The sequence below is a fragment of the Mustela nigripes genome, chromosome 7, assembly GCF_022355385.1.
Source record: "Mustela nigripes isolate SB6536 chromosome 7, MUSNIG.SB6536, whole genome shotgun sequence".
Lineage (NCBI taxonomy): Eukaryota > Metazoa > Chordata > Mammalia > Carnivora > Mustelidae > Mustela > Mustela nigripes.
The window spans coordinates 74,479,178-74,502,751 of NC_081563.1; the positions used below are offsets into that span (position 1 = coordinate 74,479,178).

Below are 23,574 nucleotides of genomic sequence, written 5' to 3' on the forward strand. Positions count from 1 at the left end.
GTTAAAACTCATGGTTTTTTGTCTTTTATTCTGCTAACGTGGTTTATTAATTAATTTCTTTTTTAAAGATTTTATTTATTTTTTTAAATAAGTAATCTCTATGCCCAAGATGGGGCTCAAATTTCACAACCCTGAGATCAAGAGTTGCATTCTCTACTGACTGAGCCAGCCAGGAGCTCCTGGAATAATGCTAATTTCGGATGAAGCAACCATGGATACTAGCATCAGAACCTGGATATTTTGTTTGTTTGCTTGTTTTGGTTGGGGGGAAGATTTTTACAAAGAACTAACTGTTGGCTTTATTCATTTTTCCCCCCTCTAGATTAAATTGGGAGGAAAAGACCTCATGAAATATCTACTCAGTTCCTCTTTAATTTCTTTCAGCAGAGTTTTGTGGTTTTTCTGCATGTAGATCCTATACATATTCTGTTAGATGTATAGTCCAGTATTTAATTTTGGGGGATGCTAATGTAAATGGTATTGTGTCTTTAATTTCAAGTCTGTAGTTTATTACCGGTGTATAAGAAGTCACTTGGATTTTGTATACTAACCTTGTGTCTTGAAACCTTGCTATAATTGCTTATTAGTTCCAGGAGTTTTTTGGTCAACCTTTGGAATGTGCCGTGTAGACAATGTCCTTTGCAAACAAAGTTTTGTTTTTCTTCCCAAACTATATACTTTTTATTTCTTTGCCTTGCTTTGTTGCATGATTCAGGACTTCCCATATGATGTTGAATAGGAGTGGTACGAGCAGGCATCCTTGCCTTGCTCCTGTTCTTAGTAGGAGAGCATCTAGTTTTCTCATGAAGTCTGGTATTAGCTGGAGATTTTTGTTGATATTCTTTCTCATGTTAAGGAAGTTCCCCTCTCTTTCTAGTTTGTGGAAAGCCATTACTTTTTCCATATATTTTTTCTATCACTTTTTCTCTCTCCTCTCCTGTGTATGCTTGGGGATAGCTCAGCTTTCTTCAATCTTCTTCCTCTCTTCTTCAGACTGGATAATTTCTAGTGATCTAACTTCAGGGTCATGGATTCTTCTGTCATCAGAAATGTGGGGTTGAAACTCAACTCCAGAATTTCCGTTTTGTGTTCTAATTTCTACCCCTTTATTTTCTCTACTCATTACATCAGTTTTATCACACTTGCCTTTAATTCTCTAAGTGTGGTTTTATTTAGTTCTTTTCTAGTAGCTGTTTTGAAGTCTTCATCTATTAAATCCAGCGTCTGGGAACACTCAGAACATTTCTGTGGACTGCTTTTAATTTTTTTCCCCCTGAGTACAGGTCACACTTTCTTTTTTCTTTATGTCTTGTAAATATTTGTTGACTACTGTATGTTTTAGGTAATATATTGATGCAACGTAGATTCTTTTAAAATTTTATCCCTAAAGCTGCTGGTGGTTTTGCTTCCTTGTTTGTTCAGTAGCTTGGCTGGACTAACTCTCCCAAATCCATCTTTCCCACAGTATGTGGCTACTGATAACTCTCTACACTTTTGTTTTGTTCTTATTTTTAAGCACATAGAATAGTGTTCAGCCAAAGATTGGTCAGGGGTTGTAGTCAAACAGTTTGGGCTAGTAAGACCTCCATTCTCTGGGAACGGGTACTTGGGGAGTGGTCATACTTGAGGCCATTCTCAGGTCTGCCTTGGCTTGACTTTCCTCTTGCCTCTAGAAAGTCAGTTCCTCTGTGTGTGTGCATGGGTTCTATCAGCCAAATGTGTGTGGGTGGCCTGGGCCCACTCTGGTCTCTGCTGTGCGTGCTTATAGCCTCCACTCAACCTGAGCTGTGAAGAGTTTTTTAAGCTCCCTCTTGCTGTCTCATGTGAAGTCTTGAACTTCTTGTGAAGTCTCCTGGCTGCTCTGCCTGCTCATTGCCTGTTTCCTATAGCATAGTAGCCTCAGGTTGGTGGAGACGCTGACCCTCCCATTCATTTGCCTCAGAGATTGCCACTTTGACTCACACTCCAAATCAAGTGAGCCCCCTCCACCCCCGTGACAGTGAATCTGTTGGTTTCAAGGCCTCCCCCTGCCTTTTTGAACTTCTGAGTGTTAGAGCTGAGGAGGGATGAGGGCAGTTCCTGGCCAAAAAAAAAAAAAAAAAAAAAAAAAAAAAGGTCACATGCTTAACTCTGTCCTCACTCAAAGTACAGTGTTTTCACGAATAAACCATTTGTTGTATGTCTCCGGTTGATTTCCAGAGCACTGAAATAGTGGTTTTTTTGACTCGTTTGGCAAGCTTACAGTTCTAGTTAGGAAGAGGTTCTGTGGGCTTTCTCAGTCTGTTATGGTAGAAGTTAGAAGTCCTCTGGGCATTTCTTAAAATGTTCTGTCAGGTGATTCTGATTTGTAGGCAGGCTTGAGACCCATTACACCTAAGGTTCTTCAGGCTCTAAATATATACATATAGAATCGTGGCATAAAGTTTTTGCCATATGAATTTCTAAAAAAAAAAAAAAAGAGAGAGAGAGGGAGAATTCTTTAATATCTGAGGCATTGTAAATAAGGACCTAATTTTAAAACAGAATCTGAAGAGGGCCTACATTCTCCCAGGTAGGCCAGTCGCCTTTCTTACTTACATATTAAAGTTGGCAGATTTATCCTTTGGGCTTGGTTTGGCATTATTTTATGTTCAGCTTCGTTGGCTACCATCCATTTCCCAAAACATTTTCCTGATCTAATTTTTCTAGGATGGAAGGCTGCTTAAGCATGTGCTGTGCTCAGAGGTTGTGTGGAAATCTATGCTTGACGTATTCTTAACTCTGAAAGGATGTTATTCATGGTTGACATATTAGAGGAGGACTAAATTGAGAACACTGGATTATTACAGAACATTAGCTAACTGAATTTTTTGTGGTGCTTTCGAAAGACTGCCAGCCAAGTTTTGGGGATATGAGTAATGGTCCAGCTCTAGGCTCCATTGTTTAATGAAGTACACAGAAAAAGTACATTGTACCCTTAAACCGGTAGTGGACAAGAATAGCATTAAAAAAAAAAAAGCTCTCGGGTCAGTCTTATTTAATAGAATATAAATGTGCACAGAAGTCCGAAATAGAATGCTAGTCAACAGAATCTAGCAGGTAGAACTACGTTGGTAACATTTTTGGTATATTTTCTTTCATTTTTCTGGACTGGTGGTTCTCACAGTGTGGTTCAAGGACTTGAGGATTCCTGGGACCTTTTCAAGAGGTTCACGAAGTCAAGACTATTCTTGGAGAAGTACCGATAAGTTATTTGGTTGTTGCCTTTTTCATTCTCAAAAGAATAGCAGAAGCAGCTATGAGAATACAGCTGTATTTTTGTTAAGCCAGACATTAGAGAGATTTGAGCATATGTCACTCTACTAAATTTGTGTTTTAGAAAATAGTAATTTTTTTGTAAAATATATTATTTATGTTAACATGTAAAGGGTTTAATGTTTTTAAAATAGTTTTAAATATTTTACATGTTGATTGGTTTTGATTTCTAATATGGTAAATATAATAGATATAATTTACATAAACAAAAGGTCTTTGGGGTCCTGTAATTTTGAAGACTGTGAAAGTTCTGAGACCAAAAAGCTTGAGAGCTACTCTACTAAATATAAATGTAATTGGTATCATATCAGGCATAATGTATAACCTACATTTTTGCTTAATAAATCACAGATGTTTCCCATATCATGGTTTTTAGTGGGTCCAAAACATTCGATTATATAATTACCATCTTTAGCTTAACCATGTAAATAAGGCTATGACAAGTTTTATACATACAGTTTTAAACATCAGTTTCTTTTAATTTTTTTTTTTAATTTAAGAGGATTTGTAGTTCACTGGCATAGCTGCTAATTACGTAGCATTCTACAAGTCATTGACATTTAGGGGGAAAAAAACTAAAATGTGATTCCTGCTGCAAAGAGAGTTAATAACAGAGCTGGGACTGCTTATCATTAGAAAGGCCTGCCTGCAATGCTGGACCTCTCGGCTCCCATCTAGGAACTTGGCTGATAAACACTGATATAAAACTTAGCCTACGTGATAAGAGTGGTTTATTGTGCCTAAATTATTTGTACAAGCAATTTAGTTTATGCTGAACATCTGCTTTCCTTCTTAAAGTCTGGAATTTTGGTATGTGCTAGCCAGAGCTTGCCTACAAGACTAGCCTCCAATAACAACAGTGGGCGCGGAGTCTTTAGTGAGCTTTGCTGGTAGATGACACTTTGCATGTGTTGTCAGAATTCATTGCTGGAGGAACTAAGTGTGTCCTGTATTACTCCACTGGGAGAAGACCTGGATGCTTGTACGTGGTTTCCTCCAGACTTCTACCCATATGCGTTTTCCCTTTGCTTATATGACTGTATGCTGAGTACTGTGAGTCCTTCTATTGAATCAGCGAACCTGGGTGTGGTCTTGGGATTTCCTGACATATTTGCCATCCTGGAACTCACACTTTAGTAGGGAAAAGGAGATATATATGTAGTTATAGTACAGTGTAGTAGGTATAAAATAGGAGTGTAATTAAGATAAAGAGGAGGCACAGTTGGATAAGCATCCAACTCTTGATTTCAGCTCAGCTCATGATCTCAGGATTGTGAGATTGAGTCCAGCATTGGGTTTCATGCTCAGTGGGGAGTCTGCTGCTCTCCCTCCCCCCTAAGTAAATCATTAAAAAAAAAAAAAGATAAAGAGGACAGAGGTCAAAGAAAACTTCATAGGGAAGACGACCAAAGAATATTTTGAAGGATGAATGGAATTTCAAAAACGAAGAAAGAGAAGGGTAGGTCTGATGAGCAGACAGCATGCACAGAGAGGGTTGAAACTTGTACTGGGTTTGGAGACACCCAAGCAGTTTGATATTGTTGAAGCAAGAAATAATTCTAAGTGGCATTAGAGATAATGTTGGAGAATTAAGTCGGGAGTCACTTAAGTTTTTCCAGCTTGGAAGATAAGCTGTGTGATCATCCAGAGAATAGTTGGAGATGAATACCAGAAGGTGTCCAAGAACTGTTATATTCTAATCCAGGTGAAGGATAAATGAAGGTTTACAGAGGCATCTGTGTAAAGAAGCAAGGTGGGCGAATGTGAAATTCCACAATGTAGGCAAAGCTTCAGGAAGGGCCTAAGGAATTTTCGAGAAGTCTGCTCAGCCTGTGAATGAGAACTTCAGGGTGTGTGTTTTTTGTGACAACTACAACTTCTGATATCTGTAGGAATAGGGCCATTCTCTCTTTGTGCCCTTAGGTCATTAGATGAAAGAGGTGTAGAGTCGGATTGAGAGTGTGGATGAGCTGTTACCCTGATAGGTCACTTTGTTAGAGTGGACTGAATCATGAGATCCTTTCTGCCCTTCTGCAGCATGATTCTAGAGTGGAAACACCAAACACTGAGGTTTGCCTTAAGTGGTGTGGGAAGCGATGAACTGTGGATGGAAGTGGCAGTTTCCTTAAAATCAGTCTAAAAGGCCTCATTTTACCAGGAAAAAATAGTGTTTTATCATTTTATTACAATATTATCATACAGTAAATTTGGATTTTTATCATTGTTTATCATCTGGGTCCAGTGAGCAACCTTCATTTATTTTTATTGTAATTTTACAAATAATATGGAAATAAAAATAAAGTTTGGTAGGTAAAAACAACTTTATTGTAAATTTTAATAATTTAAATTTAGGAAAGCCAAATTTTTGCACATTTTTCTAGTTTGGTAGGTATACAAATTGAAATGGGCAGTGTCCTTTGAACACAGCTAACTGCTCATCAACTGTCCTCCATAAACCTGGAATACACCCTGCTTATAAATTGTAATTCTTGGTTTTAAATACATCTGTAATAGGTTTAACTCCTCATTACTTCTAGTTCTTTTGCACTTGAATCATCCAAACACAAAACTTATGGAAACTTTTGCAGCTGATAATTTTGTTCAAGGAGAAGATGGCTGTCTTATTTGCTTCTTAATTGCAAAACATTTTCATTATTAAATTAATGAACAGAATGATGAAGCCAGTTAAGTCTTTCCATTTCTGCATCATATCTTTTTAATGACTTTTGCATGTGCATTAGCCTTTACCATTTGTCTGCTTATGAACTAATCCAGTAAATGTTGTTGCATACATACATGCTAGACAAGAGAAGACCATCATTCATCCTTTTAGCAAAACAGGATGTTCTCGCTTTTTATGGCAGATCTTGTGAGGATGTCTGTCCAGTTATATGACCAACTGGATGAAAATGTTGTGTTTCCTTTTTGTCCTTAGAAATTATTGTTCATCCACTGGTTCTTTTTTGTTTTGCTTCTTAGAAAACTATTTAAAATTAGAGAATTACAGGAAGCTGCAGATGGTACAGAGGGATACAATGTAACCTTCACCCATTTCTCTCTAGTGGTTACTTGTTTTAAGTTATGTATGTGTAATGTACCATGCCAAAATGGGAAATTGACATTGGTACTATGGGTGTGTATAGTTCTTTGCCATATTATCACTTGTACAGATTCTCTTAACCACCACTAACACCACCACCAACCAGGGTAAAGAACAATTTTATCACCATAAAGATCTCCTTTGTGCTACCCCTTTATTGTCACCCATGATCCTGCCTACCTCCCTGACTCTTGAAAACCACTGATCTTTTACTCCTTGCTATAACTTTGTTATGTTGAAAATGTTACACAAAAAGAATCACATAGTATGCAACCTACTACAGTTTGTTTTTCACTCACTGTAATTGAAGACCATCCAAGTTATTGGGTGTTTCAGTAGTTTGTGCTTTTTTATTTTTATTTTTTAAGATTTTGTTCATTTATTTGAGAGAGAGCAGGAGAGAGTGAGCACACACAATGAGGAAGAAGGAGAGAAGGAGAAGCAGACTCCTTGATCAGTGGGAAGCCCAAGGCTCTGCGGGATCCCAGGACCCTGGGATAGCAACCTGAGCTCAAGGCAGATGCTTAACGGACTGAGCCACCCAGGCACCCTGTGTTCCTTTTAATTTCTGAGTGACCTTCCATGGTATGAAATAGCATATAATTGGATCATGTATTTTTTTTAAGATTTTATTTTTATTTTGGGGGGGTGGAGGAAGAGGGGGAGAGAGAGAGAGTGAGTCATAGCAAACTCCCTGCTGCATGTGGAGCCCTGTGTGGGGCTTGATCCCACAACCCCGAGATCAGAAACTGAGCTGAAACCAAGATTCAGGCATTCAAACTGACTGCACCACCCAGGCACCCCTGGATTATGTATTTTTAATCCACTCTATCAATCTCTTTTATTTGGTATTTTTAGAATATTAGCATTTAATGTGATTAGTGATGTTAGGCTTTATAAAGTTTTGTCATATTATTTTTATTCACTAGTCTCTCTTTTTTTGTTGTTTCTCTATTTTCCTAACAGCTTAAGGGTTGCTTGAATATTTAAAAAACTACATTATTATTTATCTGTAGTGTTTTGAGTGTATCTCTTCATACAGGTATTTTACTGGTTGCTCTAGGTGTGAGATATATATATATATATATGTATATATATATATATATATGCATGGCAATTTAGTGCTGTTGGCATTTTATCAGTTTAAGTGTAGTATGGAAACCTACATCCTTTAAAGCCCCTTTACCCTCCATAGTTTATAATTGTTTTAAAATATTTTCTCTACATTGAGAATGTACGTAGACAATGTTATACTTTTGCTTCAGCCACCAAACATAATTTGAAAACCTCATTGTGTTTATCCTATTTTTTTTTAAGATTTTATTTATTTATTTGACAGAGAGAGTGATAGCCAGAGAGGGAACACAAGCAGGGGGAGTGGGAGAGGGAGAAGCAGGCCTGATGTGGGACTCTATCCCAGGACCCTGGGATCATGACCGGAGCCGAAAGCAGCTGCTTAAAGACTGAGCCACCCAGGTGCCCCTGTATTTATCCTATTTTTGCTCTTTGAGTTCTTTCTTTCCTGGTGTTGCAAGATTCCTTCTTTTATCCTTTCCATTTCAAGAACTTCCTTTTAGCCATTTTGAAAGGGTTGCTTTGCTGATGAAAATTTCCATTGGTTTTCCTTTGGGAATGTCTTATTTGATAGTTTTGCCAGGTGAAATTTGGGGTTGATAGTTCTTTTTTTTTTTTTTTTCCTTCTTCCCCGCCTCCACCTGCTGAGGCTCCTCCATCCCACACCCCCTCCCCCAGTACTTGAAAAATGTCATGCCATCTTTTTCTGGCTGCCATGATCTCTGAGGAGAAATCTGCAGTTACTCAAATTATTATTATTTTTTTCCACTGGAATGTGTCATTTCTCTCTGGCTGCTATCAGTTTTTTTTTCTTTGTCTCTAATTTTCTGAAGTTCATTTATTTTGTTTCTTGGCATAGGTTTCTTTGGGTTTATCTTTTTGTTATTTTCTTAGCTTCTCACATCTTTATGTGTGTTTACATCTTTTGCCTAATTTGGGAAGTTCTAGCCATTATTTTTTCTACTGCTTTTCCCAGCCTACTCTCTTTATCTTTTCCTGACAAGAATGTTAGATCTCAGATCATTTGTTACAGTTTCAAAGGTTCCTGAGAATTTTTTTTTCTGGTCTGTTTTCTCTTTGTTATTCAAATTGGGGGGCAATTTTGGTTGTCTTTCTCAAGATTCACCAACACTTTCTTCTTTTCCATTCTGCTATTCAGTCCATACATTAAATCTTTAAAAATTCAGTTATGGTATTTTCTGTTGTAAAATTTTCATTTGTTTCTATAACTTCTGTCTTTGATTTCTTTGCATAGGGTTTCTTTTTTTTTTTCTTCAGTTTTTAAAAATTTGCCCATTGAAACATTTTTATGATGGCTGCTTTAAAATCTTTATCAGGGTGGTGGGGTTATGGACATTGGGGAAGGTATGTGCTGTGGTGAGTGCTGTGAAGTGTGTAAACCTGGCGATTCACAGACCTGTACCCCTGGGGCTAATAATACATTACATGTTAATAAAACAAATTAAAAAATTAAAGAAAATTAAAAAAATCTTTGTCAGGTAACTCCAACATCTGTGTCATCTTGGTGTTAACATTTACTGATTGTCTTTTCTCTCTCAGTTTGAGATTTACTGATTCTTAGTATGATGGGTGATTTTCAGCTATCCAGGGCATTTTGAGTATTATGTTATGAGACTCTGGGTCTTGTTTAAGTTGCTGTCTTAGCTGGCCTTCTTTATTTCTTTCTTTTCTTTTTTCTTTTTTGATTTTATTTATTTGAGAGAGAGACAGAACATGAGCCAGTAGAGGGGCAGAGGAAGAGACAGAAGCAGATTCCCCACATGAGTGGGGAGCCTGACGTAGGGCTTGATTTCAGAACTCTGAGATCATGACCTGATCTGAACTCAGATGCTTAAATGATTGAGCCACCCAAATGCCCCTTAGCTGATCTTTTCTGACACCAATTTTGGATTTGGAGGCAAAGGTGGAGTGCCACCTTATTACTGCCTGAGGTAGAAATCCATCTTCCTTACTTGGCCTCTGTTGATACCAGGTGGGAAGGGGCTCCTTATTTTTGTTGCAGAGGTGGGAGATTGGTTCCCTATCAGGCATCTGATGACACTAAGTTTGGCTGGCAGAGGAGGAAGTACCCTGTCACTGTTTTCCATGTGGTCTCTACTGATAAGCATTTGCGGGGTGGGGGGGGGTCACATTACTGTTGAAGGATAATGTAAGTCCCCACTCTTCACACAGTCTTTTCCTTTCCCCTTTTTTTTTCTTTTTAAGAGTTTATTTATTTTAGAGAGAAAGCGAGCTTGAGGGGCAGAGAGAGAGAATCTGGAGCAGACTCTGTGCTGAGTTTGGAGGCTGTTGTGGGGCTCGATCTCATGTGCTTGAGATCATGACCTGCGCTGAAACCAAGAGTTGGACGCTCAACTGACTGTACCTCCCAGATGCCCTGCACACAGTCTTTTCTGATACCATCAGTGTGTGTGTGTGTGTGTGTGTGTGACCTTGTTACAGTTGGACAATGGTGGAGGTCTAGACTCTGTGGTTGGCTTTTGCCAGTGGCGTGGAGATGGGACCGTGGTTGTTTTCATGGTGTTTGGTCAGAAATACAGTGTTTATTGTCTAAAAGTTTTCCCTCTTGCTAGGTTGCTCCATCCTTAGTCCTTTGTCTGGAGAGAGCAAATTTTTCTTGGGGTGTTTTTGTGTGCTCCTGTGGTGTTTCCATGCTGCTGGCTTCTCCAGTACTCAATCTGGAATATACCAAGCAAAAAGAAGAGACTGCGAGAACTCACTGTTGTGCTGTTCCTTGGGTTCCACTGTCACTTCTAACTCCTCTTCTTCTCTCTACTTGAGTCTTCTTTGTTGTAATATGTAATGTACAGGGTTTTTATTATATTTAGTGGGAAGGCTAGGGGCATCTCTGTTTTGATCTGTAACTAGAAGCCTTGATCTTGAACTTGATGAAATTCATTCATGATATTATCATCTGGAAAGCCATAGTCTGAGATTTCACTTTTATAATCAATTTCACCAACATTATTGGAGTTCAGAGTGATATTACTTGTCTCCCCATCTATTTTCTGATTTATCGAGTAATTGTGAAATGTTTTCCTGCTAATTTCTTTTTTTTTCCCTTGCCACTGTGGTTCCAAGAAGGAAAAATCCTAAATTCTCAATTGTTTTCAGTGAGACAAAAGACGGCAAAATTAATGTCTCCAGGTAAATGGACTGCTTATGTCAATTTGAGAAAAAAGTCCTCTGTAATTTAAAACAAACACAGCAGAAAAAGTGGGGATATTGCAGGGTAGATGAGGGGGTGGGTAGTGTGAATAATAGGAAAGAAGAAAGAGGTGAGAGATATGAAGTTTCTGGATGAAAATGAGAAGTCCAGAAAGAAACACAGAAGAATTTGAAAAGGGTTTTGCTGAAGACTGTTATGGGAGAAAGGTGGAAAATAAGAAACAAGAGGAAAGTAAAGAGGGAAGAAGAAAGCATGAAATAGATCCTAAAAGAAATAATCAGATCTAGCGAGCTACAGCAAGAGGACATGATGTTTGTTGGTAGGGCTAATTCGTAGTGTAGGATTGGCTAATGGTCAGTGTTCTGCCTTTTTTTTTTTTTTTTTTTAGATTTTATTTATTTGACAGAGAGAGATCACAAGTAGGCATAGAGACAGGCAGGGAGCAGGGTTGGGGTGGGCAGCAGTCTCCCCGCTGAGCAGAGAGCCTGACGTGGGTCTTGGTCCCAGGACCCTGAGATTATGACCTGAGCCGGAGGCAAAGGCTTAATGCACTGAGCCACCCAGGTGCCCAGTATTTTGCATTTTAAATAAAGATGATTCTAATATAGAATATAATGCCCTGTTTTGAGTGATTCTTCATGGGAAAAGACATACTATTATATCTTCTAGAATACAATTTTTCCTTTGGGGACAAAGCACTTTTTTGGAAAAGCATCTGCTCATAAGTTTAAGTACTCAGGGAAAAGAGTTCGTAACTGTCTAATATTTACTCTGAGCTCCTTATAGCTTGTTGAATTTTTAAAAATTGGGTTTGATAAAATCATTGTTGATATATTTTGAAAGTAAAGAATGGTCATAAACATATGGCTAAGTATAGTATAGTAAGCATTTTCCTAAGTTATGCGGTTTATTGTTTTTCCATCTCCTTTCACTATGAAAATGGAATTTGGGACTTCAGGATAATTGCTAAGAGGAGATTTCCCTGTCCTCCGAGAACTCAAAGAAAATTATTTGCAGCTATTTAGATTAAGAAAATATTTCTAGGAGTCTGTTGTAACAGGTATATGCAGCATCATTTGATTATCTTAAGGGATTGTGCTTTATAAGGTCAGTGGATAAATTTTAACTTATTAAACCTCTACCTGGAAGTCTCTTTTGAATGACATTGTTAATGATTATATTACTTAGGGGACAACTCGCAAGTAATGATTTTATTCTAGAAAACTTCTCAACTGTAACTTATCTGGTGGTATTCATTCACTAGTTAGAATTCTGTTTTGTAAGCATAGTGAAAACATTATGTAAGGGAACAAAGGAATTTTATTTTATTTTTTTTTAATTTGACAGACAGAGATTACAAGTAGGCAGAGAGGCAGGCAGAGAGAGAGAGAGAGGAGGAAACAGTCTCCCCACTGATCAGAGAGCCCGATGTAGGGCTCTATCCCAGGACTCTGAGATCATGACCAGAGCCGAAGGCAGAGGCTTTAACCCACTGAGCCACCCAGGCGCCCCGGGAACAAAGGAATTTTATTCATTGTTTTATTTTAAATGCAGTATATGGTTCTGTGTATCTGTGAACCACATTTTCCCTTTGAGTTTAGAAGGGTGCTGGTCTTTTCTAATCCATGCTTGTATGATGGATCCTGAGTGGAATATTCCAGAAACAAGGAATGATTTTGGTAATTCTTCATAATTCTTAGGAAGACTTTAGAAATAGGTGTCTACTGGATGTTTTGAAATCCCTTTGTGCTCCAAATGCAATTTTGAGGATTATGTCCAGAACCTTCTGTCTCTGGACCCTTTAACATGTAAGCCAGAGAGAGGAGAAGCAGCTAGTAGAGAGTAGAGCAGAGCTATACAGATTTCCCAGCTGCTTGAGTCTAGACCTAGTTTGAGGTCAGTATTGGTTACCTTAGTGCTGCTCGGTAGATGTCTAAGCTTCACCGTGGAGCTTGTTTGAAAAAAAATCTTAAGAGGCGTGGGGCTGAGGCAGAGGGAGAAAGAGAATCTTACCCAGGTCCCATGCCCAGGTATGGAGCCCGACATGGGGCTCAACATCACAACCCTGAGATCATGATCTGACCCAAAATTAAGAGTCAGACACTTAACCAACTGAGCCATCCAGGTTGCCCCGCTTGTTTAAAATTCTTAAGCACCATGTCATACCTACTGAATTAAAATCTCTGAGGTGGGGGTCCAGAGTTTTGTTTTAACAGTCTCTTCCAGGTGGTTCTTAGGCATGGGAACATTAGAGAATGAGATACCTCTTCTTGTTTGTAACTTTTAGCTATATCCGTTCTAATTAGAATTGTCTGTTCAAATCCCATTCAACCTATGTCATTTAGAGTCCTGCTCACTTGTCTTTTGGCTTTTCTAGACTAGTTCTTCTAAACCCTTTCTGAATCCATTTCTTTTTTATTATTATTTTTTTAATTAACATATAATGTATTATTAGCCCCAGGAGTACAGGTCTGTGAATCACCAGGTTTAAACACTTCAAAGCACTCACCATAGCACATACCTTCCCCAGCAGTTCTTTTATTTTTTAAGAGATTTTTAAATGAGAAACTGCCCATAATTTCATCTGGGCCTTCTTTTTTAAAAAAATGGTTGTCTTAAGAATGATGAATGTGAAGTGAAATGTTTTTCAAAGGCCATGACTTCCTGAAAAGTAAAGCTTGTTAAATTGTGGAATCTATTTCTGAGGTATCTCCATATATATATATATATGTGTGTGTGTGTGTGTGTGGTGTGTGTGTGTGTGTATATATATGTATTTAAATATTTATCTGTGTGAAGTGGTTTGTTGTAGTACTAAAGGACAGAGGGGTGGACCAGACTATTTATCAACGTTCTTCTCAGTGTCAGAACTTTATTGTTTAATATATTTTAAAATAAAATTTAAAAGTGGGTTTAATTTTTGGTAATTTTAGTTTTAATATAAAAAGCTGGTTTTTAATGTTAGCTCATAGAATTCAGTGGTGTCCCCCACATCTTGCTAATAAAGAGGTACTGTTGCTTGAAAAATGAAATTTTTTGTTCTGTTTTTATATATTACATATTGGATATTAGTTTTTATTTTTGTTAGTTTTTCATCTATATTCATGCATTTTTAAATTGTTGGGTCCAAAGCTGTTATTTTTAAATTGTTGAACCACATGAAATTGACATTTTTGCAAAAAAAAGATCAAATATCAGCAGTTTCATATGGGTCAACCTGATAAGTCTTTGAGGAACTATAGGTACACTTTTCTCTGGAAAACTGGCTTGATTATTTGCTTGGAAGGAATTAAAGTGATTTCTTTGGAAATTTTGTATGTTTCAGAGTCTTAGGTTCATGCAGCATGATTTGTACTTTCATTGTCTCATCTGGATATATAATTTTCTACAATTAAAAAAAGTTAGAATCGGTCTACAATAAAAACAAAAGAAACAAAACTAGACATTTCCTAGTAAGATGATAGTATAAGAGTTCCTACAGTTTCCTGCCAATCCCCCAGTAGAAACTGATTTAAATGATTAAAAAAAAGCAAAAATAAGAATTATGTTACTAATGTTGAGAACAGAGAATCATCAAACATGTGATCACTAATTTGAAGGAATTTTTTTGTCTTTTATGCTAAAGTTTGAACTTCTGGGATGATCTATTACTCTCCTTAAGGGAGCAGCATAAAGCTATGGGAAATATAGCTTCCCATATTCTAGAAGTCACTAGTGAGCCTGTGTTTGGGTAGATGACAGGGATAGACTGCATTCCAAGGGGGGCTGTGAGGAAATTATAACTCCTCTCTGTTGAAAGGAGCCAGCAGTGTTCTGTGGTATCCTAGCAGGTCTAGCTAAGGGCTTTACCACGCATACTTTAATTCATTGACCTGGCATTGTAGATGGAGTACGGACTTGCTGTGATGTCTGGAGAGAACCCTTTAAATATGGAAGTATGGAGTTAGAAACCAAGGATGGATGTGAGAGATGGGAAATGATTCATTTAGAGCCCTCTCATAGCTGTGGACTTTGGGCTAACAGCAGCACTAGCATCTGGGCTGACAGGAAATACTTAGGGCTTTATCCAGTATTCCATGGGCCCAAAGGATCTTTTCAGGAGCATGGCCTGGCCACCTCAGAGCAGAACAGTGTTTTGGAGTAAGGGCTGGGGGCGTTTCTCTGTTGGTAATGGTTACTCTCCCTATTTGGTGAAGCTGGCCTCTGGGAAGGTGGTTTCAAAAAAGTACCAAGAAAATGCATAGAAGGACAGAGACTGCCTTCAGGTCCATATCCCACCCAATCCAGAGCTGCTAAAAGACCTAACCTGTATGCCTTCCAGTCCTAATTTATTTTTTATTTATTTATTTTTTTTAAGTTTCAAATGAAGAAGAGTTACAAGGGCAGCACAAAATGTCTTTATAGATCTCACCTCTTGTGACTATTTTGTCTCTGTCACCTATTTGAGATAATTTGTTTCTTTTCAGCACTATTTGGGTATAAATTACAGAAATCATGCTTTTTTAATCCCTAACTAATTTAATGTTTATTTCCTAGGAACAAGGAATTCTGCAAAATACTTCAGTATGAAAATCTAATTTAGGGAAATTTAACTTTGGCGTAGTATCTTGTCTTTAGCCTATATTCTGTTATTTTTCCCCCAGTAATGTTCTTTGTAGGGTTTAGCTTTTCTGGTCCAGGTTTCTGCCCAGGACTGTGTTTTGCATTGGGTTTTCATGGCTCCTTCATCTCTTCATCTGTGGCAGTTCCTCACGAGCCTTTTGTCTTCGATGGCCGTGACTTTTTTTTTTATAGTATGAGCTTTTTATTTTGTACCTTGTCTCTCAGTTTGGATGCATCTGATGTTTCCTTGAGATTAGATTCAGATTATGTATTTTTGGCAGGAATGCCACAAGAATAAGGCGTGTCCTCTGTGCCTCACATCAGCAGTCATGTCATTTCTGTTTTCTGGTTGCTGATGGGAACTTTGATCACTTAAGCAAAGTAGCTACCAGGTTTCTCCATGGTAACGTTAGCATATTTTTCCCTTTGTAAGTAATGAGCACTTTGTGGGGAGATACTTGGAGGTGAAATACATAGCCCTTTCCTCAGCACACTCTCACCTGCTGGTCTAATTTTTGCCTGAATCAGTTATTTCTGTGATAGCTGTGAAATGGTGATTTTTCCAACATTAATCCTTCCTTCTTCATTTATTAGTTGGCATTTTGCTATAAAGAAACCCATTTCTCTTTGTTACTATCAGTATTTGTTTTGTGCTTAAATTTGTCCCTAATTTGGTTAGGAGCCCCTCAGGTACCTTGCTGTGCCCTTTCAGCAAGTCCTGTGGTGGTGGTGGTGGTGGTGGTGTTTTTAAAATAGCATTTTCTTATTTTATACCAGATTGTTTCAGGTTCATCTTAAACTTATCCTCCAGAGAGTTCTAATTCTCTATTGGGTGGGTGGTGTCAAGAAACCACAATCTCAGCACTGCGTGACTGTTCGCAAGAGGATTTTAACTTGCTGAAAGAGGGAAGAACTGAAAGGACTGTTCACTAGTGCTGATTTTGGACACCGCCTGCTTCGTGTAATCGGCTCTTGTCCACACTTTCCGGACCTGGTGGTCCACAGTGTTTTAATTTCTATAGCCTTCCAGTGTGTTCTGATCTCAGAGCGAGTTCCCCTTTATTATTTATTTATTTTTTCTCTTTATTTATTTTTTTAAAAGATTTTATTTATTTATTTGACAGACAAGATCACAAGTAGGCAGAGAGTCAGGCAGAGAGAGGGGGAAACAGGATCCCTGCTGAGCAGAGAGCCTGATGCGGGGCTCCGTCCCAGGACCCTGGGATGGTGACCTGAGCCGAAGGCAGAGGCTTTAACCCACTGAGCCACCCAGGTGCCCTTTTTTCCCCTCTTTAAACACATTCTCTCCTCTAGGTGAATTTTAGGATCACGTGTAAAAAGTCATATTCCAAAGAAGTTTATTTATTTGAAAGGTATTGAACTGAATTTATTATTTAATTTGTGGTAGAATTCATTTTTATTTTTAAATTTATTTTATTATTTTAATTTTTTTACAAGTTTGAGTCTTCTCACTTAGGATTAAGCAATGATTTCATTTACTCTTACAGGTGTCAGTAAGGGGTTTGTAGTTTTCATTACATGAATCTTGGGTATCTCTTGTTACAATTGTTACAGTATTTGTTAGAATATAATTGTTGATAGTTTCATGTTTGTGAATAGCATCTTTTTGACATTTCATTTATTTAATGAGTTTATACATATGGACAAGTGCCTAAACTATGAATGCATAGTAATGAATTTTATTGGGCCACTACCCAGGTCAGTCATTAGGACCTTGCTGGTTACCTGGAAACTCCCTTGATGTCTGACCTAATTACAGCCTGCTTTGTCGTTCCTTCCCTCCTAAAACCAGCAAGTTAAGGGGCAATACAGCTGCTTACATGTCTGTCATTGTTCAATATAAGGAAGAATGACAGTTGAGCAGGGTAGACTTTTTTTTCCCCCTGCCACAAAATTCTGAAGAGATGTTTACTGTGTGGGCTTTTGTGTAAGGGACAAAGAACAACATAATTGCCTGTTTTTAAGACTAGCTTTATGAAACATGCAGATTTATTTTTTGTAAGTCTGTTTCTTATTGAGTCTATCCTTGAATAAAGCCGAGATAATAATATTAAGTAAAAAGCAGTCTTTCTGAAGTGTGTTTTGTTTAGATGTCAAAATAGTAGCCTACCTAACTTGATACAAAGTTGAAAACCATTGTTAGGGTTTCTCTTAGTTTAATGAGGTTGTGGAGTTACTCTTCCTACTCCCATAGCCTCAGCTATCTTTCAGCATTGCTGATCGTGGTTAATGAATGCTTTTTCTCCCACCATCCCTTGGATTTCTATGGCTCTGTCCTTAGGGCTCTTCTCACTCTGCACTTTGTCCCTCTGAGCCGGTTGTTTCAATGCCTACATTTATCCTCATAAAATCCACTTTTATTTCCTAGACCAGATTTTCCTGACCTGTGATTCTCTCAAATTAAAAAAGGATGATTTTTAACGGTGGTCATCCCAGTTGATTTTTACATCTGCCTGGTAGAGTTTTTAGGAATCAGGAATTTGGCCAAAGTCTGGCCTAGGAAAATCTTGGCAGAATAGGAAGTACAGAGGAAACGGCCTATGGAAATAAATGATGATGCTATAAATGGTAATTTATTATTAGATACATTATCATCAGTTTCAATACTTTATCTCTCTCTTCTTAGTACAAATAAGGTCTTCTTTTTTTTTTTTTTTTTAAGATTTTATTTATTTGACAGAGAGAGCACAAGCAAGCAGAGAGGCAGGCAGAGGGAGAGGGAGAAACAGGCTCCTTGCTCAGATGCAGGGCGCAGTGCTGGCTCGATGCGGGGCTCCATTCCGGGCTCCATCCCAGATCTCAGGATCATAACCCAAGCTGAAGGCAGACACTTAACCAACTGAGCCACCCAGGAGCCCCACAAATAAGGTTTTTATAGTTGTTTGGACCTTTTGAGAAATGATGTTAGTATTATGCTTGAAGTGTTAATTCTAAAAACTTTTCATCCTTTTATCCCTGTCTTTCCATTGTTATGTGCTTAGTTGAAAGTGCTTGCATTCTTACAGATATAAAGAGCAACAGATGAACATAGGGGAAGGAAAGGAAAAAATAAGAAAAGACAAAAACAGAGAGGGAGACAAAACGTAAGAGAATCTTAACTTTAGGGAACAAACTGAGGGTTGCTGGAGGGGAGGTGGGTGGGGGTTGGGGTAACTGGGTGATGGGCATTAAGGAGGTCACTTGATGTAATGAGCACTGGGTGTTGTATGCAACTGATGAATCACTAAATTCTACCCCTGAAACTAGTAATACACTCTATGTTTACTAACTTGAACTTAAACCAAAAAAAAAGTTTACAGCCTCAGGGGAAAAAAAAATAAATTGCTTTCTAATGCTAAGAAAGGAAAAAAAAAAAGAAGCATTACATTAGTGCAGGCTTTTTTATATATAACTGGTTGGGGCTCTTTTTTATTTTCAGTTCTGTAGCAATACACAAATGAATATCTTTCTGGAAAAATGTGACTGTAAAAATTCTGATCTTATAGTTTTGGTTTTTTTTAAATACATTAAAAACTTCTGGTTTTGCTTCTAGAAAAACTGATTGCTTATCAACGAGAGTTTCTTGCCTTGAAAGAACGTCTTCGAATAGCTGAACATAGAATCTCTCAGCGCTCTTCTGAATTAAATGCCATTGTACAGCAGTTCAAGCGTGTAGGAGCAGAAGCAAATGGAAGTAAGGATCCATTAAATAAATTTTCAGGTACAAATGATATTTTTAGTTTTATAAAAATTATTATTTTCAAAGGGTTACGTGACGTAATTTATTTGAAAGTCGTGTAAAGTAGCTTATCAGCCAGCATTTATTACTGTTTCCAGCGAGAGACATCACACAAACTTTCCCTGTCATGGTAAATTATAATAAAACAGTTGTGATTAGTTACTCACTTTGATTTTAAGAGAGTAACATAATATTGATTTAGATTTCAGTTGGATAAATTTCACTGACCATAGCAAAAAGCCAGATCTTTTAAAAACCATATTCCAAATGAGATTAAAATTTAATTTTGTGTTTTTACATGTTTATGTTGTGACCTGTATGGGCCTCAGATAGACTCTGGAGAACCTTTGAGCTATTTGAAGCAATTAGTACTCTTATCTCTGACAGGGGAAAAAATATGGTTTTATTACAGTGTGCACTTTTGGGGTATCTGATCTGTTGCTTCTCTGACAACTTGTGGTTAGAGTAAGATGAGTGACAATTATCCTCTCTGTTTCTGTGTTTTCATTAGTTTAATAATTAAATTGACATGTGTATGTAATCAGTTGCCTCAGAATTTATGTAATCTTTCAGGATTAATATATTTTTTCATTTAGCAGCATCTCTTCCCATCCTTTATCATTCATTCCTCTTGTCTTGGATTCACTACCTGACCTTATTTTAAATTTTCATGCTGCATGTTTCCCCTCCTGATTGTGAAATGTGTGTTATGGCACAGTAACACTTAAAATTATGGAATGGGACAGATAATAAAAAAAAAATAAAGCACCCATAAGCCTGCTGCCAGTTGATTTCTGCTAACATTTTTTGTTTCCTTCTAGTCTTTTTTCCACTTACGTTTTTCTTCAAAATTGTGATTGGGTGTTAGAGCCTCGTTTTAACTTTTGAAATTAGGCTATTAGTATTTCACTGTGTCTTTGAATATTCTTCAAAAATGCTATTTTCATTGGCTATATGTCAGTTAACCATATACCATAATGAATTAAATATTTTTCTAATATTAGGCAAATAGGATTTTCCTATATTGTTTTTTTTCCCCAATTTCTAACTCTGCGATGAACAACTTTGTGTATAAATTTGTCACATTTCTGGTAGCCCTTATGTTATTTCATTACATTATGATTTCCTTAAAAACAGGGATCTATGTTTTAGTGGCTTGTTCATTTCTAAACACATGACACAGTCGCTGAGACAAAATAGATAAATACTTGTTGCATGCATAAAAGTGAAATTCCTAAAAGGGAAATTATTGACTAGTAAAGCAGACTTGTTCTAGGGTTTTTGATGCTCTTCTGAATAGCTGAAGAGCTGAAACATGTATCACATTATCACCAGTATTTAATATTATTATCAACTTATGCTAAGTTGATAGGTTGAAACAAGTGTCTTGTAATTTATAATTGTTTCTTTACTTGTGAGATTAAGTATAACAGTCATTTGCATTTCTTTTGTGAATTGTTGATTCTTGTCATATTTTTAATGGAGTTTTCATATAGTTTTGCCTGAAATCTTTGAGGCTTTAAATCCTTACTCCCAACTCCGTATTTAAAAGGTTAAATTAAAATAGAGTTGGAACTGTAAAACAATATTGCCTACTAGATTGAGTTTTTATTTCATATTATGTTAAAGGGTTCATTAAGTCCTCCAAAAAAACCCAGAAAATCTACTTGAAAATTAGGATCTGTATAGGGCATTCTCAAATTGTGCTGTTTAAATTATTGTACTTTTTTTTTTTTTTGAAAGAAAAAAAATCTTCCATTTGAAAATTCAGTAAAATAGAATAGCATAAGGAGAGTGAAAGTTATTGTGGTGAATGTGCTTATTACATTTTCATAAATGGGTAGCATGTTTCGAGTGTGTTCTGCAGGGCCTGAGTTCTGAACTGAACCTTTTTAACAGCAAATGATGAAAGCATTCCATGATGAAAGCATTCTGTCTTCTCATGGTACTTTGGCTTCTTCAGAGTGGTATCAACATTGGGACTCTATGAAACTCTGGTTGCAGAAGTGTCTTTTTTCATTTTAAATGGAGATCTTATTCACCAAAGTATGAAATCAGGAAAGAAAATTCTTTAGTTCTAGTGCTCATAAATTTTTACTGCTATATTTGTAAAATCAGTAACTTCTGTAAGTAAGGCGATCATTAATTATGCTTTTCTGTTTTAGATAATACTCTTAAGCTATTAAAGGAGTTAACAAGCAAAAAATCTCTTCAAGTGCCAAGTATTTATTATCATTTGCCTCATTTATTGCAAAATGAAAGAAGCCTTCAGCCTGCTCTGCAGATTGGTAACGGAAGAACAGGAGGTATGTTTATTTTGTTTTTTACTGTGGTTATACTGCTGGTCTTAATTGGATCTTGGAGTATAACATTGACCATTAGAAGTCTGGCAGGTCAAAGAAGAAAAATTCCTTCTCTCTGCATAATAACTTAGGATTCGTTTACATTGAAAGGAGTTAGATATTTTTTGCCATAGATCAGAGTATATAGGCATGAGAAATCTGGTTTAAGCCCCATCTCCAGGCAGAAAAGTGTTTAAACCTTTTTAATTTTTCTGTTTTGAAAATTTGAGGTGACTTTTTTTTCTTGTGTTTTCTTTCTACATTAATAGTTCTCACAGTCTCGTCATCGTCAAGAGAGGTTTTTTTCTGTTTGCCCCTGCTTTTTCTTAAAGAGCTGGAAGGCATATAATCGCTTTCATTTAACCTTTCAAACAATAATAGAAATACTTTGGTTTACTTTTTTTCTCATATAGTGAAAATATAGTTTATTGTTTATTTTTTTCCTCTTGTTAAAACTGCCAGACGTTTAATTTTCCTTGTGGGCCCTACTTAACTGTTATTTCATTATTTTTATTCCTCTATTTTGACTTTATTAATGTTTTCTTTGGAGGTTTTAAAATGTAGATAGCAAAATATCGTTTTGCTCCCCTAATAAGTCTTTTGTCTTTTGTTAAAACCATTACCCGATAGATACTGGGGTTCATATTTGTGATAATGTTTCTGAAACGCTGATTTAATCTGCTTTTAATTCAGTAGGATTCTTGGGTATTTACTTTTTTGTGTATGTTGCATTTTCTTATATTATTTGATCTATTAGCATAAGCTTTTATATTTGTCTTTTAGTTCTGCCATCTTTCTACTTTATGAATCATTTAAAATTGCACTCTGCCTTCCTAACGAAGTGATAATTCTTAAAATATCATGTTCAGACTAACTCATTCTTCCATTTCCTTATTGATTAAATAAATAATTATCCAGCAGATGCTGGATGTACAACGACTAACAAGATGGGTGGTGTACTCTGAATTATTTTCTTCAGAACATTAATCATTAATTTTTTCTGAAGTTGATATTCTATCTCTCCATTTAATAATCACTGTTTGGGTAGGGTGTCTCAGTCATTTAGTACATTTGCTGGTCTAGATGATGTCTTCATTAATAAGAATATCAAATGAAAAGAAAGTACAAGTTGTTGTTTTTTTTTTTTTTTTTTAAAGATTTTATTTATTTATTTGACAGGCAGAGATCACAAGTAGGCAGAGAAGCAGGCAGAGAGAGAGGAGGAAGCAGGCTCCCGGCTGAGCAGAGAGCCTGATGCGGGGCTCAATCCCAGGACTCTGAGATCATGACCTGAGCTGAAGTCAGAGGCTTTAACCCACTGAGCCACCCAGGCGCCCCTACAAGTTTTTTTTTTTAATTTTATTTTTTCAGTGTTCCAAGATTCATTGTTTATGCGCCACACCCAGTGCTCCATGCGATATGTGCCCTCCTTAGTACCTACCCACTACCAGGCTCACCTAACCCCCCACCCCTCTCCCCTCTAAAACCCCCAGTTTGTTTCTCAGAGTCCACAGTCTCTCATGCTTCATCTCCCCCTCTGATTTCCCCCAACTCCCCCTTTCCATATTCCAATGTCCTCTGTGTTATTCCTTATGCTCCACAAGTAAGTGAAACCATATGATAACTGGCTCTCTCTGCTTGACTTATTTCACTTAGCAAAATCTCCTCTGGTCCCATCCATGTTGACACAAAAGTTGGGTATTCATCCTTTCTGATGGAGGCATAATATTCCTCCATATCTTTATGGACCATATCTTCTTTATCCATTCTGAAAGTACAAGTATTTTTAAAGTCATTTAAAAGTTCGCAACATCTAACAGGTTCTCCTATGGAAGCTCCTTGTTATTTTGTAAATGTGACATTCTCTTACCCTTTTGAAGATACTTATGTTCCATCCCATTTGTTTATGACTTTATCATAAATATAATGAAATCTTGGTCAGCCAGATTTCTGCTAGTTAGCATTGTTACCAAGCCGGCACTACTTTTGAGAGGTAGAAAAAAAAGCTTGAAAAAAAATATATAAGAAAACCCTCAGATTTACATTAAAATCACTTTCTTAAATCCATAAGCAGTGGTTCTTAACATTTTTAGAGTCAAAGAACCCTTTGGCTATCCTAGGAAAACTATACACTTTCTATTTAGAAAAATGTACATAGAAAAAGTAATTCTGTATATGTATGCTGGGATTTTGTGCAGCTCCAAAATCTTTTTAGGGACTTTATATTAAGAAC

General features: G+C 37.0%; 1 protein-coding gene across 6 annotated transcripts in view; it reads left to right on the forward strand.

Annotated features, from left to right (window-relative positions):
- The window catches only part of MGAT4A (alpha-1,3-mannosyl-glycoprotein 4-beta-N-acetylglucosaminyltransferase A), a 143,083-nt gene that overhangs the window by 59,816 nt on the left and 59,693 nt on the right, over positions 1-23,574 (forward strand). For 5 of the 6 annotated variants that reach the window (XM_059406153.1, XM_059406151.1, XM_059406152.1 and 2 more), the window contains exons 3-4: positions 18,814-18,981; positions 21,165-21,305. In XM_059406153.1, coding sequence (XP_059262136.1) covers positions 18,814-18,981; positions 21,165-21,305 — 309 coding nt within the window. The remainder of the gene's footprint in view (positions 1-18,813; positions 18,982-21,164; positions 21,306-23,574) is intronic. The other variant, XM_059406156.1, reaches the window with a different exon arrangement.